Source organism: Notechis scutatus, chromosome 4, assembly GCF_049901735.1.
Source record: "Notechis scutatus isolate UNSWTSFEM ecotype Mainland chromosome 4, rNotScu1.2, whole genome shotgun sequence".
NCBI lineage: Eukaryota > Metazoa > Chordata > Lepidosauria > Squamata > Elapidae > Notechis > Notechis scutatus.
The window spans coordinates 89321106-89338860 of NC_142012.1; the positions used below are offsets into that span (position 1 = coordinate 89321106).

General features: G+C 37.3%; 1 protein-coding gene across 1 annotated transcript in view; it reads left to right on the forward strand.

Annotated features, from left to right (window-relative positions):
• The first annotated feature begins 1610 nt into the window (after nt 1–1610).
• LOC113415425 (prosaposin-like) overlaps nt 1611–17755 on the forward strand; it is a 29720-nt gene continuing 13575 nt past the window's right edge. The window contains exon 1 of the mRNA XM_087962812.1: nt 1611–1889. Coding sequence (XP_087818938.1) covers nt 1829–1889 — 61 coding nt within the window. The 5' untranslated portion in view covers nt 1611–1828. The remainder of the gene's footprint in view (nt 1890–17755) is intronic.

The following is a 17755-nucleotide window of genomic DNA, read 5'->3' on the forward strand; positions in this document are numbered from 1 at the left end:
CCTATTGTTAATTACATTAATGTATCTATAAAGTTACCAGCAATCAAATGCAGCTCCAAAAGATCATCTGTGCGCAGGTATAGTAATTAGAGTCACAAAAGGAAGAATTTTCTCCAGCTTTCAAGAACTGATGTTGACTTTAAAGAAATCGCACATGTAATTTGAAAGACCCACCAAGGAGGCTTCATGCTCATCGCCTGCTGGGATACTGCCATATGCTCTCCTGTGTGTCGCCCTTTGAAGGCTATGCAAAACCTGCAATTAGTCACTGGCTGGTATGTTAGCACAATATTGTCGCCATAACTATACATACATACGTGTATATAAAAGATAAAAATATAAAGAAAAGCTGAAAGTACAAGAAAGGGAAAAAGGAAATTAGAAAAAAAGCTTGCAATCTTTTACAGTCATAAGTAAAATTATAAATGTACCCTTTATAGTTAGAACTTTTCTATTTTATCTCATTGAAAAAGTCTCTAAAGGGACTCCTTTCTTTAAAGTTTCTGAGTCGGTGTATATATTTGAATCCAGAGTTTTTTTAGCTTTTTTTATCTGGTAGAAGAAAATGTGCACCCAACATATAAAATGCCTGTTCAAATTTTCACAAATTCTAACATAAATACATAATTTGAAGTCCCTTTATATATTTTAGACACTTTGTCTGGTGACCTATGCCAACAGATTTTATAAAAATTCTCTTCAACATAGTGCAAATATAATGGTCCATCTTTATATAAAATTTTATTCCACTTTATCATATGACTTTTTTTTCAAATTTCAATAAAATATACACATTTTAGCAATTGCATATTCATAATTTGTCCACAAGTCTACTTTAAACTCAAGTGTTAGAATATTCAAACCATATTTTAGACATTCTTACAGTTGAGTATGACTCTATCCCTCTGCCACCAGTTGATTTTATTTCACATTCTTAACATTCTAGTATCTCATAAAGCCATTTGTTGTTTCTTATTTCTCATCCTTAAAATGCTTCAAAAGTTTTCAGGCACAACTAGATTTTGTATTTATTTCTCACACTCAATATGGCACATCTAACAATGAATTTCTAAAATCCACATTAACCTTGACTTTCTCATAGCACAAATATCCGTATCATCCAAATCTCAGGTCATGTCCTTTTAACTCCAAAAGCCTATTCCTCAGTATTACCACTCATCCAAACCAAACAGCAAGCTTCAAAATAGTTGCAGATCAGGATGAACCCCTGTATCATACAGATGTTTTATGGCTGTTGGATGACCACTGGTTATTGAGGCGTTACCATGTGCAATTCAAAGTGCTGTTTTTAATTTCTATACCAGTGTTTTTTAACTTGCCAATTTGAAAATAAATGGCTTTCAACTCACAGCCAGCATGTCAACACTACTTGCTCCATTACTATATTTTTAAATTGACCACTATGTGCTGATTTTATCCCTTTTTATCATGTTTTTTAATGATGTAAATTGAGAATCATCTTTTTTGGGGGGAGTGGGGTGTCTGACAACACATAATAAATTGGAATCCCAACCTGTCTATAACCACAAAACTTCTTGAATCATTTTCCTTCCCTTAATCCTCAGTTGTAGCAGGAAGAAAGGGAAGAAGGCAAACAGGCTATTATGCAGAAACTGTAGTTGCTTCTTTCAGCTGGGAATACTCAGGCACTTACAAATGATGCAAATTACATGGGTGTGGTAAATGGTACATGTGAAACCTTTAGTGGGTGTTAAGTACTCCCCATCTTGTAGCTTCTTTTGGGGTTGCTTATTCTAGAGAAGAGCTGGCAGGCACCATCACTGAAGAGTTGGTTGGCAGGAGGACCATGGAAGGCTCGTGGAAGAATTGGGTATTGCTGCTGGTGTTCTCTCTGGCTTTCTATCAAGGTAAAGAACGAGTTTTTGTTTCATTCTTGAAAGGAAGCAGAAGTGTTTTATGTTACTAGAAGAAGAAAAAGTAAAAGGCAAAAAGTGATGTGGCTAGTTTTGATTCACCTTCAGGGAGAGAAGCACACTTGGCTTGGCTGAGAAATGGGTAAAGTCCACTTAAAGGCTAGCTAACCCTTTCTTTCTTATATGTAGAGTAGTTATTCTGTCCTAATCCTAGAACTTTAATGGTTTCATGACAAAAAAGGTGGTTTTTGTGGCCTAGACAGAGTTGGTAATATGGACAGCTGAACATCAGGAATAAGTTGGGCTACCCTTCCTGTGTAGAAGTGAGGTGGCGGCATTTTTAAAGATTGGATCTTGTGCAAACTGAACAATGATACTACTATTGAAATGGGAATAGCATTTAACTCTTGAAGCATGGAGACACACTCCAACATCTGTTCTTCATGTGTAGTCCAATTGTTATGCAAGATTAAATTTACTCCAAAAATATTCTCAAAGCTGCTGTTTGACCCACAACTGATGTGTAGCCATTAGGAACAATGCTTAAGAATAAGAGTAAATTGTAAACAGCCTTGCATCTTATTTTCACTTAACAAATAGAGGAGGGAATATCCCTTTTTATTCCTTGTAGAATAGATGTCATCTTGCCTTTGAATCTATTCTGGCAGATATTTTGAATATGAGAAATTTCTTGGCTAAAGACTATTCTTGCAGAACCTGTTTTCAGAGTTACAGTGCATTTTCATTTCAGAGCAAGATGTGCACATCAACCAATTTTAGGTGTATCTAATAAATGTGTGTTGTATGATACTCCTTCAGTATCTTTATTACTATCAATACATACAAATAGTAAATGAATGATTGTTTGATTTTATTGTAAGGACATGCAAAGAAGAGGGTTTCTTTTTTCAACAATTTTATTGATTATGTGTATTAGATTAGGAGATAAAACAAACAAAAAAAGGAAAAAGGGGCAAGAAAAAAAGATAAATAACTTCCTGCTTTGTCTCAGTAAGTATAAGTAACTTTAACAACTTGCCACTATTTCTTAAAATAAAACAATCTCTTCATCCCTTCATCACCATATATCATTCTCCATAAACACATTTTTAAAATCTCATGCCCATCCTAATAAAGTCCATTAAGGCTTACCAGAAATAACTTATAAATAGATCTAATAAACTCACATGAACATTTCTCTTGCCTTTATATCTCATTTTCTATTATTAAGCTAATCTTTCAAACTTTATTGTTCAAATCTATCAGATAACTATTTTAACCTTAAATTAGTTAATTTAAAATGCAGCAAATGAATTCTTGCCATTAGAATTTCTTATAAACAAAGCCTAAAGCATCATTATCCACTCTTGGCCAAAGAAAATGCATTAAATATTGGTCAAATAAACCATTTTTATACTCGTTCCCCTTGCTCCCAGCAATTTTAATCTTTAGTCTCTTCAAATAGCGTCCAACACTTGGTTTCTTTTCATTTTCTCTTTGCCTCTTCTGAAAATCATTGGCCATCATAAATCTCTTTTGTAAATCCAAAATATAAAGTTTATTTTTATGGTCTTATTATTTGTACATCCTTTTTAGTTAATAGATCGACCACTTTCATTTGTATATTGTTTTTTTTCTGTATCCTTCTTACAGCTTGTCATTTTTAAGTCCACATTTGAATCAATTTCAGTCTTTCCCAGTTATTCTTCCATAGCATGATCTGTTGATAATGGCAGAAATCTTTAAAACTAGTTTGTGAATCCATTGTTCACAAATATCTCAATACGTCCATTGTTTCATTTCCTTTTGGTGACCTCTGGTCACCAAAAATCTGGCTGCAGATTTTAGCTGTAATGTAGTCCCTGGTTTTTTCAGGGAGGTATTCAATTTGCCATGTACTCATTGGAAGTCCCCCAAAGGTGAAGGTTTCTAATCTTTCCATGTACAAGTGCTGATGGCAATAGTTTCTTTAATAGGTTATAGTGTTGAACTCAGAGGTGGGGACATTTTTATATTATTCCATGAATTTACATGATTGATTTATGCTTTGAATTACTTTTTATTGCCCCTCTTCTGATACGTGTCCCACACATGTAACTGTAAAGCTAACAGTTATGAAGACTTAAGCTGTATAGATTGATATCCTGAGGATTTGCTTCAATATATTGTGTCGTTGTGAAACTACTCTAAACCTATGGATGGATGGAAAATAGAGGCTCAGAACCCAGCATCTGAAGATGAGGAGTACATTACATCCCACTTCATAATGATGCAGTAACCTGTATCTAGTGCTGTAACTTCTATAAGGTTGCTGGGTCTTGCAAGGAACTAGAACTTTAAAGGAGTTGATTTCTTCCTGCATGACCAGCCACCATTAAGATGTGCTCAGTATAGGATTTAGGACAGTCTGTACTTTTATTGATCACTAGTCACTTGCAAAAAATAGTCACTAGTCACTTTGCAGAATATTAGCTGTGGTTCAAGTACTGATAAGTCAGGAGAAAGCAGGAACCACTAATTTTCATTCCTTAGTCATCTTAGGCTCAGTAAGATCATTAGAAAGAATAGAGGAGATTTACAAATAAGCATGGACATATACAGCTCCTTCACCATCACTGCTGCACACAGCCCTCAGGTTTGGAAATGTTTCCAATCATTTCAACTAGACCTTCCATTGCTTGTTCATTTCTGTTCTCTCTTGGCTTCTCAAAATTCACACATCATAACACACCCTTTCCCGTCTATGCTTGGTAGGGGAACAAGCCCAAGGGACTGGTTAAACAGCTTGCCAAGGTGACCCCCTTTGTGTGAATGAAGCCAAACTGGATCTGAAGTCATCTTTAATGATTTAGCTTTCTACAACAGACTCAAAGTAGAGCAACCCATGGCCTGTGATTCTCAACACCTTTCATGTTGGCACCATAATTTCAGCTGTAGTCTTGATTTCAAAAATCTACTTTCAAGATCTGATGAATCACACCAAGGCTTCTGTAATACTGCCACCCTCTTCTCTGGAGCATAGGCAGGGCATTATACCAAGTAGTTTTTCATGCCTAACTTGCCTTGAGGAAGACCTGTAATAGGAAGTGTGTATAATAGTCATTCCTAGGATCCTGGGAGTTACAGAAGGCACACCCCAACCTCCACATTATTGCACCACAGCCAGATACATTGCTTAGAAACCCTATGAGACTTCTCCTTGCCCCTAGGAGCTCTGCATATTCACATACAAAACATGACACAAATCAAAGAAAGCTTGGAAGTTGTATAATCAAATTTTGCTCTGAAAACAGCAGCAGCAACAAGTATAGTTTTTGTGGGGAGGAATCAGGATATTGAGTGTTCATACCCTCTTCTAATAAAATGTAAAAGCATTGGTAGATAAGTTGGCTTTCCTATTGTAGGGGGTAAATTTACGCTCATGATAAGTTCACTCCTTTACTGCTACATTTTGAATCTAAATTCTTAGTACATGATTTTGAGGGTCCATGTAACCTGAAAGCAGAAAAAGACTAACTTGAGAGAGTGGAAAGAGAGCAAAAACCTTGCGATGCAATTCAGGAATATAGGAGTGATGAATTTGTACTGTATAATTCATATATCTGTAGGCTTAGAAGAGGGCAGGGCTTTTTCCTCCAGACCTAATAAATATTAACATTCCTAACACTCATTTCAAGTTTATGTATATAAACACACACATGCATATGTATATTGAATTCTGCATAGTTCAGACTAAACCCACTTGCCCAAGGCCTAAGAAGGTAGTATCAAAATACTAATTCTGAAAGCAATTACGTTGATAAAAAGGAATGAGCTAACAACCTCCTTATTCAGTAAGTGATTCTATGAACTTACCAAGGAAATCACCTTTTTGTCTTTCACTGAGATTCATCCTGTCTGTGTCAAGTTAAAAAAAGAGCATATTGATATTTTACCTCGTTCTAACTCCATGCTCCAAATGTTGCTAAAAGAACAGGAATAACATATCCCTGCTACAAGAGATGGTGATGGCTTAAAAGTGAGTAAAACCAACATCTCTGGATAATCTCTAGCACATAAATTCCCTCTGAACTCTGAACGATAGCCAGAATCCACTGCAACTTCTGCCATTGATATGGAGATATACATACAGGTAGTTCTCAACCTAGGTCCCTAATGGAGTCTGCCCATTATGGTCACAAGTTGTCAGGGTCATTAAATGATGCTACCATGTGATCATCTTGCTTAATGACCTCACCCCAATGCAATTGTTAAGCAAAGCATAGAGTGCCTTGGATCTGAGAGGGCTGGCACAAGCCCAGGCCTGCCTACCCAGGCCTCCCAAAGCTTCCCTACAAGCAGGGTTGCCACCTGGCCGTTTTTCTGGCCAAATTCGAGAAATCTGACTGTATTTCTATCTGCTTGGCTGTGAAAAAATGATGTCTCCAGCCAAATTTATTTGGCCGGAAATTTGGCTGTACGAAAGTTGCTTGGCCGTGAAATCGGCCAGATGGCAACCCAGCCGCTCTCCTTCCCTCGCGCATGCGCGTCACCATGAGCAAAAGGAGGACAAGCGCATCCTCTGGCGCTCTCCTTCCCTCACGCATGCACAAAAAATAATTTGGCCAAATTTGGCCATATTTTGACTTGAGTTTGGCCGCAGAGCCAAACTGCGATCTGGCAACCCTGCCTACAAGCACCCCTTGCTCTGTTTTCCATCCCTCGGGAACTCCACAGGACTTGGGCCTACTTTCTCCCTCACCGGGTCTTACAGGCCTGAGGTCCGCTTTCATCCACCCCACTGAAGCCCATACCTCCTTGCCACCCTTTGTCACAAATCCGTCACTTACTCTTCAAAAATCTCTGAAGCTCCATAGAATGCGTTGGTGCCTAATGAAATTAGCTGCCATATTTGGAGCGGCTACAATTCCTTCTAACTGCTCTGAAAATGGCGGCCGCCGCCTCCAGGCCGTAGCCACATGACCTAGGACACCAAAGGATAGAATGGCCTGCCTTCTCCCTTAATATAAGCTCCGGAGATCTTACAAAGGTAAGTGGCTGGTCTGTGATGGGGGACGTGGGAAGCTGGGGCCAGATGGGGTGAGAACCAGGCCCAAGGCCTGTGGGAGGCCTGGTGGTGGTGAAAGCAGGCTGCAGGCTTGTAGGGCCCTAGTGAGGCATCATGAGGGAAGATGGGTGTGGGCTGCTGCGGTGTCCCTGCGGTTGGTCATAAGGACAAATGACAATGGGGACACAGCAGCAGCTATAACTTTGAAACGGGGTTGTAAGCAGCTTTTGAAGGGTCCATCGTAACTTCAAATGGTCTCGTGTGAAGGACTACCTGCACTGAAAAAGTTCTATAGTCTTGTTAATTTTTATAGAATTAATTTTTGAAGAAGACACGTTCCCCGAGTTTGAGGTGTATTTGTTCAAGGGATCACATATATGCACGCCCCCACACTAAAGATCTGCAATTCGGATGATGCTTTCTTATTAGGTTAGAGCCAAATGGTTGCACACAAAGCTGGGAAACCACTTCAGAGGCAGTATATCATTTTACCCACAGTCTGAATATATCATTTGCTTGAGCCAATAGTTCCTTTTTTGCCCTGGGGCTAGTGTGGAAATATTAACATGCCTGCATCTATCAAGCGTCTGCAGTGTTTCAACTGCAATAAGAGGCACTCATCTAGAAAGAAGAAAAGAAGAGGATCCAGCCATTCGGGGTGGGGTCAGCCTGCATATTTATTTCTACTTCCTTCCCTGGGAGATACTCCATAGTGTCTGTGTTCCCATGATTGCAAGTGCTGCTTCCTCTGCTATGAATGTATTCATTCCCTTGATACTTATACAGTTAATGATGTTCGCAATAATGCTTATATGTGTGTGAGGGCATCTTAGGCAGAGAAAAATTGGTTGTTGCATATATCATCACAACCGTGAAGTTGCCCAGTGAGGTTCAGGGATGCAGGAATGAGTTAAGCTAGGTCTCCTGTGCCTAAACTTTCACAGCTACTGTTCTGACCAAGGCTTCCGAGACCGTAATTACGCACACGCTTATTTTAAAAACAAGTCTTGTTTTATTGCAATGCTGGGAATTATTTTCATTCCCAGCCGGTAACAAATCTCAAACAGTCCCTCGAGATAAGCACCCACCTGTATTTGGTGCCATCTTTGTACCTGCCAAATATGCCTTGTTTTCCTTCTCTTTGATTAAAAAGAAACAGAACATCTCATGTAGGTTGAGATGAGGCAATTTCCTAGATGGCTCAATGGTTACAGATGTAGATGTGAGCATGTGGGTAGATGGTCAAGTTCCCATAGAGCAGTGAAGATTGCATGTTTCAGATGAAGACACTACTGACTGCATATCTTCACCTTTGAAAAAACAGCTTTGTGGAAATGGTTGAGTGTTGTTTGCCATCCAAATAGATAGGATATAAATAAAAGGGTACATAATAGTACCTTAAATTCATACAATAAGACCCTATTAAATTGTGCCCATAGCTTTATTATTTTTTATTAGTTACAGGTTTATGTTGTAGCTATCTAGGAAGCAAGGGTGATTGAGCCCTGATCATCAGCAAAGTTATACTGAAGGTATGAAAATGCTGGTTCATTGAAAGGAAAAACATACTGAGATTGCATATCACGCCATTACATTTAACCAAAGCAATGAATGAGTGAGCAATTAATAGTTAAAAATTATTTCACAAAGAAGCAATCATTGAAAGAAATTGTTCCCGGAAGTTAGATCACGTAAAACCATAACACCTCTTTCCTTTGAGGTAAAACAATTCAAGTCCAGAAAATTCCTTTATCAGAATTTTTGACTTTTTAAAATAGAGATCATTTGTGTTCTTGCGTATCCTAAAGTTATGCCATTATACAGTTTAGGGGACTATAATCCCATCATCCTAGCCAGTGGAATGAATACCATAGGGCTAGGTGCAATGGTGTTGGGGAACTAACATAGTAGAGAACATCAGGAGGTGTGTTGAGGGTGATTGATTGGCATAGCACAATTGTTGAGATTGCAAATTTGTGTTGCTCCAACCCATTTGTGTGCATTTCACACTTCATAGAACCTGGATTCTCATTTATGGAATGTTCTTCCCTCCTTACTCCACCCTCAAATTTCTTTGAATGCATTTGAGAAAGATTTAAAAACTTGACTGATTTAATAAAGCGGATTGATTAATGGAAGCAGATGTTGGTAATGGTAATGAATCAAGTTTGATGACAGATATAAACCTTTTTACTGTAATAAAGTAAGATGGCCCGACAGTCAGTCCCTGGGCCTAAGATATTATGGTTGTACAAGTATTATTTATTGTAAGTATTTTGACTCTAAATACACTGTAAATTGCTTTTATTGTTTATTGTGTCATTTTAACTGTTTTACTAGGGCTTTATTTATTTAGTTCAGTCATTGACCAGTAAATATGTAAATATCATAAAATATAACACACCAGATCCAACATAGGTAGCATATAACATATAAAGTTAGTCTAAAATCTATAAAAACCAAAGCTAATTTAAAAAGTTAAGAGAGTTATGATGAGCTGTGCCACTGAAGAATAAGTAACACATAGACATGTTTTAGCGATTTAGATCCACTGCTCTCTATAGTCCATAAAGTTCTTATACTTTTGCATAATACCCCCAGAGCAAAATCTCACCACCTGAGCTATAACATTAAGTGAGCTCAGCTAACCTTCAATAAAGAATGGAGCAATTGTCCGACTTGTTCATAAAAATGGCAGTCTAGAAGAATGTGTGTCATAGGCCCTGTTTCTCCTTCGCCACAAGGGCAGACTATTTCAAAAGAAAATATTTTGTGGTAGTCTCAAAGGTGCTTTCCCAAAAGGCAACTGGATCTATCTCCTTCCTTCCTTCCTTCCTTTTTATTTTCTTTCTTTTTCTTTTCTTTTTTTTTTGCCTTGTGGAAAGCATTGTATATTTGGATCAACCGTGACCTCTATGATTGAGAATCTCCATAGACATATTGTGTGGTACTTCCCCTCTGCTATTGCAGAATAAAAGGTGTTCGTGTATGCCGTAGAGCAGAAGTCCCCAACTTTTGTGGCCTGGTGGCCCAGCTGGTAAGGGAGAGAGGAACCGGCCCACTGCTCATCTGAGTGGAACTGCACGTGTTCATGTTGGCCCACCGCGTCCACGGCCCAGTTCCAAATACGCTACGGCCCAGTAGTGGGCCACAGGGGTTGCGGACCCCTGCCATAGAGAAAGCCCACTTCTGTTTAAAGAAGGTTAAATTATATAGATATTTAGCAGAAGTTCTAGGAAGGCCTTCTATTAACATGAAGCAAGAATTGGGAGCTTTTGATAAATCCTTCTGCAATCCCATGTCAGGTATCCTTGATTTGGCTCTGTTCATAGCCTCCTCATAACCCATGCCAATTGAGCGTCTGTAGATATTAATCTGTTTCTTGCAGGTTACTTGCCAAGTATCTTTATATTGATCCAATAATAAAAGTGATAGTCAACCACTGGGTTTACTTAGTAAGATTCTAATCAGGTTTAACAGTATTTTGCACCAAGCTTGAGACTCAAGGTTGTATTAGCCGTGCACCTGTAATATCCCTAGGGAAATTCGATTGGACATCTCGTGTTTTTACTAATTTGTTATGTGCCTAGACTACTCTCTGGTGGGGAGTATGTCCTAAATAAATTCTTTATTAAATAGCATAGTTATATCAATAAAAGAAAATGCAAATTCAAATTAGCCCCTGAAAAAAATTTCAGATGAGTATTTTTAAAGTATAAAGCAGATTTATCGGCTAGCCATTCTCCAGAAGAACATCAACTTAAAACAATGTGGAACTTCTCCAGTAAAAAATGATTTTGAATTATTTCAGATCTTTGTCCTGTTATTACTCATATTTATCACCTACTTACATATTATAATCTATGCTTCAAATGTACAGTTTGGCAAGGGCAAAAGAGGAAAATCCTCTCCCTCCTATACCCAGTACAATATTTTATATTCTGTATTCTGTTGACTCATCTCCGTTCTGATGATTGATACTCAATTGAAATTAATGAGGCCTGGATATGCTTCAAATATGCAACTCGGTTGTTTTTTTTAAACAGGGAGATGAAAGGAGGGTGTGGACCAAGTAAATTATGTTCTAACCTGGAAAATTATGGATAATCCAAACGTTCATTTCTCTGTGGAGCAAGACATATGACACCCTCATGAGCTGTTTGTTCTCATTCATTAAAGATGAGGCGAGAAAGCAGGTCACAAATGGTGAACTACCGGGGCATAAACTTTGTTATGGTGACCTATTATGCACAGGTTTTCAGCAGACGTAGAAGATGTGAAAGGCTTATTCTTTAAATTCGGAATACCCTCATTAATCTTTTGAGCCCTGCATCCTGATTATAGGAGCCCTTTTCTTCTTTCTTCCAAGATGGGTATGCCATGCAATAAGACACAGTATGGAAGTAAAATCTAATCTCAGGAATACAGTGGCCCAACTGGAGTGGGTGTGAGCTTCTCTCAACTAGTAATGAACTGCTGGAGCAAGATGCATGGAATCCACATAATTCCTGAGGAAAAGGTACTCTCCAGTTCCCAGCTGCATCCTCTTCCACATTTCCAACTTTATTCTTTTGAAAGAATCTGTGTTTTTATTCGATCCTTCATCAGGATGAAACAAATAACTTGTTTCCGGGGTGGGTGGGTGGGTGTCTTTTTAACCCTTTCCCCCCAAATTTTTGATCAATCTGGTTTGACAGATTGACCGTATTTGTATCTACTTTAGCCCTGGTACAAAAATCCCAAAAAAATAATGCATTTGGATTACCCTAGGAATTTGTTTCTCTAAGCACTAAAACTGTAGCCTCTGATTCTACCTCATCAAAATGGATTCCTCCTGAGGAGAATGTTTAAGCCATCAAAATACATCACATTCCTGCATATATAACAAATGCATTAAAATTATTCCCCTTCATTGTATCGGGGTATGCTTAAATGGACAGAAGGCAAGTCCCCATAATTATTTTAATACTTGCATAGTTCTTAAATTGGTAAACAGTTTGATGTTCACTTCCTTCTAGATTTAAAGGAATCTATTTTACCTCCTATGTTTAACTGAAACACCAAGAGGCAGGCTGATTCAGAAGGAACTGCTGTACTGTATATGTGAAAGTTGGTCCTTTTCTTTCTAGCTGCAATATTTCTGGAAATCATTTTTCACACACCCCAATTAAGCTTTGGAAGCAAAATTCCTATGGAGGGAAGTAGACTTAAGGATCAGAAAGATTTCTGTTCCTATTTTGTCTTTATTCCAGCAATGAGAGACAATAATCTTAGTACTGCACTATGTGTGTGTGTGTTTGTGGGGATATGTCATAGTGTGTGTATGTGTGCATAGAAATCAATCCATATATGTTTTCTGACCATTTTTTAAAAAAAAAATTAAAATAAACTTTATTAAAGATTTTAAAAAGTATGTACTAATACATAATACAAGGCATTTTGTTGCAAACGAAATCAATGTGAAAAACAAAATGAATAAACATAAAACACATTTTCTGACCATTTTTATTGAACAAATGAAACCCACACAGATGCATGCATGCTTCCCGAGAAAGTAAAAAAACAAGAAAGCAAAAAGCAAGAAAAAGAAAAACCAAGAAAATAACTTGGCCTGTAAAAGCTGGGCAGAACAGTACATACTGTAGTGTCTTGCACATGGACACCACAAAAACCCAGTAAATAATTAGCAAAATAGTTACATGGTTATATACATTTTAAGAGATTTTTTTTAATTTTGAAAATTTTGAAAAACATTGTTTTTCCTACTTTGCAGCTAAGCAGAAATAATAATAATAATAATAATAATAATAATAATAATAATAATAATAATAATAATAATAATAATAATAATAATAATAATAATAATAATAATAATAACTGCCTGACTTGAATTCAGCTCTCTCCATTCCTTATCTGTGCAGTGTGTGTGTGTGTGTGTGAGAGAGAGAGAGAGACAGAGAGACAGAGAGAAATATATAGTTGTATAGCAAACTTCGGTTGTGTGAACGTAGTTATTTTAAATAACTTGTGGGTGACTACATTAATTTTTCAAGCAGTGCACTATAATCTGATCATAACCACACCACCCTTGAAACAGATAACAGAAACAATCTGATTGTGGTGTAAAGCATCTTATGTCTCAATCATTGAGATTGTTGAGACTTTAGAAAAAAAAAAGAGATTTGGGGTGTTATGACAGAGAAAACACCACCTACACATAAGTACAGATAAATAGGGTAGTGACTTGTGTAGGGAAATCTTCAAGGAAAATACATTTCATCAACAGGAAAAAAAGATTTTGAGATGAAGAAACAAATGGATACTAAGATAGAAAATAATTTACATTTCTTATTCTAACTCGACTCCAGATTTAAGATAATAGAGACTGTAGAAGGATAATAGGTACGTTAATACAGGCTATGTTAGGATAATAGGATAGCTAATAAAATGAGTGATGGGTTAATTAATTCCTTGTTCAATGTTTATGTAGAGTGATTATACAGAGTATAAGAAATATTATTAGATATTTCAGACACTGAGAGCATGATTTTACAGATGCAAATCTCAAGAAACTGTGTGTTAATCCACAGATGTTGGACAAATAACTTGTTAGAGATTTTCTCTTCTGTCAAACATCAAATATGCACTTCAAAATGGGGTTCAGATAAACACAGTTAAGCAATTTACTTTATAAGCCTTGATAACATGTTAGTTAATTGGTTGTGTGAAAGCTGTACTATGCCAAACCAATCGTTTGCCATCCTTGGACATATTTTCCACCTGCTTTAACCTGTAATATATGTGTGTCTGTGTCTGTGTCTGTGTGTCCGTCTGTCCTCATAGAATGATTTAAAGGTTCATATTTTATGTTTAAGTCCCCAAAGAGTTCATGTGCTCAGAGAAGTTCAACAACTTTTCAAGTACTCTCAACCATGCCCATTCAATGTTAAACTAGTGCTTAATGTACAAGGGGGTTCTCTATTCATAAAATGGAAGATAGTCCTGAAATTTATTTAACAAAGTAAATATTTGTCCTGGGTGTACATAAGGATCTGAGGTAACAAATGTTTTATTGTTGAACCTGTTTTATCCTGCCAGAAAAGCTACACAAGTGCCTCTTGCAAAGGCCATAAACTGTTCTCAAAGCAATCCTGCCCTATAATATTCTTCTCTGAAATGGTTTTCATTTCACCATGTTTAATATGAATGTGCATTGTCTCAAACAGGACTTTTCTGTTCTTTCAAAATCACAAAAAGAATTCTGCATCTGCCCTACCTTGATAATTAAATGAGATATGTAGGCCCAAATCAAATCTTCTAGGTAGGTGGCAGCCCTGGGTACGTGTGGATTCATCCTACCTGTTAATTCCCTTCCCCATCAAAACCAGCATTCTGTACTTGCTAAATACAACAAAACATTGTTTTATTTTGTTTTAATGTATTTTCTTAAAATCTTCATCCACTGCCCTCTTCTTATATGGATGACAATGCGAGAATTCTACTTTGGAGAACTGCCAGCAGAAGAACGAAGACATACTGTACAAAAGCTTTGCCATAACGTACAGTATGCATGAATCTATTAGAGACTGAGATATAATTAGAGCCTGAAAATCTTGTTTGTGTTATGGTGTCAGCATCTTCCAAAAGTCGATATATAGTTGTAATATATCTTTATAAGCTGCACAACAGGTTACTTATCAAAGTTAGTTATTTGTTCCATGGGACATCCCCTTTTAGTATTTACTAGACGACCCATGACCCATTGAGTCATTGTTTTATAAATTTCCTTATCTAAATAATCACCATAAGTAAGGTGACCAACCATCCTCCTTTAGGGAGGACAGTCTTCCTTTTGTAAGTTCTGTCCTTCCTTGAAAAATGTCCTCCTACATGTCCTCCTTTTTGATATTTGAAGACTAATCTGTAATGCCGATCCGATCCGTGTGTGTGATGTGGCGTATTTGTATTTGACATGACGATTCATCAAGGCTCGGTACAGTGCGGCCAGACGCGATTATGAGATGCATGCACTCCACACAGGAGAATTGTTTTGAGAGAGTGTGCCGCGCGCAAGAGTGCGCCTCATGCAAGTGGCTTTGTTTTTTTTCCTTCAATTTATTTGTGTCGTCCTTCTCATTGTAAAAAAGTTGGTCACCTTACCATAAGCAGAAGTGACTCCTAATTGCTAGTTGACTTCCAGATTGAGCTTTTAGTGGGAAGCTGGCAATCAGCATGGGGCATTTTCCCTCTCCCTCTCCCCCCTTCCCCTTCCCCTCTCCCATCTCTCCCTCCCTCTTTCCCCTTTTCTTTCCTTTCCTTCACTGATCCTTTCCCCTTCCTCCTTTTCCTTCCTTCCTTCCTTCCTTCCTTCCTTCCTTCCTTCCTTCCTTCCTTCCTTCCTTCCTTCCTTCCTTCCTTCCTTCCTTTCTTTCTTTCTTTCTTTCTTTCTTTCTTTCTTTCTTTCTTTCTTTCTTTCTTTCTTTCTTTCTTTCCCCTCACCTCCCTTTCCCTTCCCTTCCCGTCCTGAGTTGGGTACAGGAGCAAACTATAGTAATGATCTTGTTTGGGAGGCAGTACATCAGAACAGAAAATTCACTTACCTTCCCAGGACAGGTTCAGTTATCAAGGTAGTAACACCTGTTTTTGCTATTATTCTTGTTTATATCCCAAATAAGAAAAAAAACCCACATGCTTAGGTTTTGCAGGTTTTAAATACAATATTTGCATCAGTGTCTCACAATGTTTGAGCTAAAAAGATAGCAATCACATTGTACATTATTATAGAAATGTCTAACTTGAGTGACATGTTCTCCTGCAATATATAAAACCTGCAGAAATTTGGAAATAAAAATGACTCAGATGATTCCTACACTGTAGAAAACCACACATTGGTATATGTGCGATTCCAATATAAATGCACACCTGCAGACTATCTCTTTTGGTCTTTCTACTTCTTGTGGTTATACTCTATCATTATTAATGGAACTTGTGAAAGATGATATACTATCTTCTCCCAAACTTTGAATCTAGAGAGAACCTCCTTCATAGACTCAGGAAATAGTTTGTAATAGAATAAAAGAACCTACTTAAACGCCATAGAGTTGTATCCAACTATGACAATGAATGATCATGACAGCAATGAATCAATCACTCACCATCACTTTTAAAAGTCAATTTTTGCTTCTATATCTGTTCTGAAGGACTGGGCCATTTATTGAAGATTTGGGAGAGTGGCTGCAATGAGGATTAGAGGGGAAAGCAAGGGAATCTTCACTGTGGGCTTTTGAGCTAGAAGAATGTAGGTCAGGGGTGTCCAACCTTGGCAACTTTAAGACTTGTGGACTTCAACTCCCAGAATTCCTCAGCCAGCTGTGCTGATGTAGGTGATCACTAGATGGCAGAAGAGTGATACAGAAAACTACCCATTTACTGCCGCCTAGTGGTGATCTAGAATTTTACAATTCAAAGCCAGTAGCTGTAATTCATTTCATGACTGGAAATCATTTTGTGTTAAGTATTTATATAATACACCTGTTTCTTAGGCGAGTGTTGTGTCAGACAGTTAATTTCACTCATTGATTGGCCTCATCGATTGCAGTTTAATCTGTAGCAAGCAGCTGTAAATGGGCTATCTTGCAGATCTGTTCAAATATCTGTATTTCCATTTCTGCAGTAATAATGCAAAGAAGATGTATACATGGATAAAGCCATTTCTGCTCACAAAATGTCACTTGTAGTTATGCAGCTTGTTTGCAAACCTGAATTAAAAGAGCAAAAGAGCCATTTGATGTAGTGGTTGAGGCACTGGCCAGGAAACCAGGAGATTGTGAGTTCTAATCCCTTCTTACTCATGAAAGCTGGCTGGGTGACTTTGGGCCAGTCATTCTCTTTCAGCCCAACTCATCTCAAAGGGTTGTTGTGGTGGTGGTGGTGAAATAGGAGTATTAAGTATGTTTGCTGCTTATGGTTGACCAAAATTGAAGATGATGATGATGATACAATTAATATTATTAGACAACATCTACGTGTTTCAGGTCCTTGGGAAGGCTCAGTAGGTGGACAAAAATGCCATATACAGTCTAAACATCTGGCTGACTAGGCATTGACCATAATACAAAAAATATGGTTTGACTGACAAATGACATTGACTGACATTTAAGGGAGTTACAAGTGGGTTTTATGGATGACATAAGATGCCCCTTATTTCTTCCCTTTGTAGCTGCCCATACTAACTTTATTGCGGTCATTAATCAGCACAAGAGAATTGATATTCAAATAGCAATAATATCCAAAACCAAACTGACAATGTTAGGATAATTTAAAAAAACTACAAACAAAGAATTTTGGCTAAAAGACCATTTCAGTTAAAATATGCTAAATGTCTTGCTCAGGCTATGCATATACAAAAAGAAAAAAAATAGCAAACCTTGGTAATCTAATTTTGAAATAGCAGTTATATAAAACACACACAGATACACATTTAAAAAATAAAATAAAGTATTTCAAAGGGGGTTTAAGAATTTTAAATCTCTTACAGGTTATAGAGCTGAAAAAATATAATATAGTACAATACCTGATTTTGTATGTACACCTTAAAACCAGTTAAGGTGAACCCATAGTGGATATTTGACCATTAGTGGCTAGGATTCTGCCAGATGACTATTTACAGTACACTTATTTGTTACAGTTATTTTCCATCTATTTATTGGCCCCTAATGGGGGCTAATCTAGGCAGCTTACAATAATAAAAAACATTATACAAAAAGCAAGGTTTCATTGATATTCATGATTTAAAAAAAAGTTTATGATATAC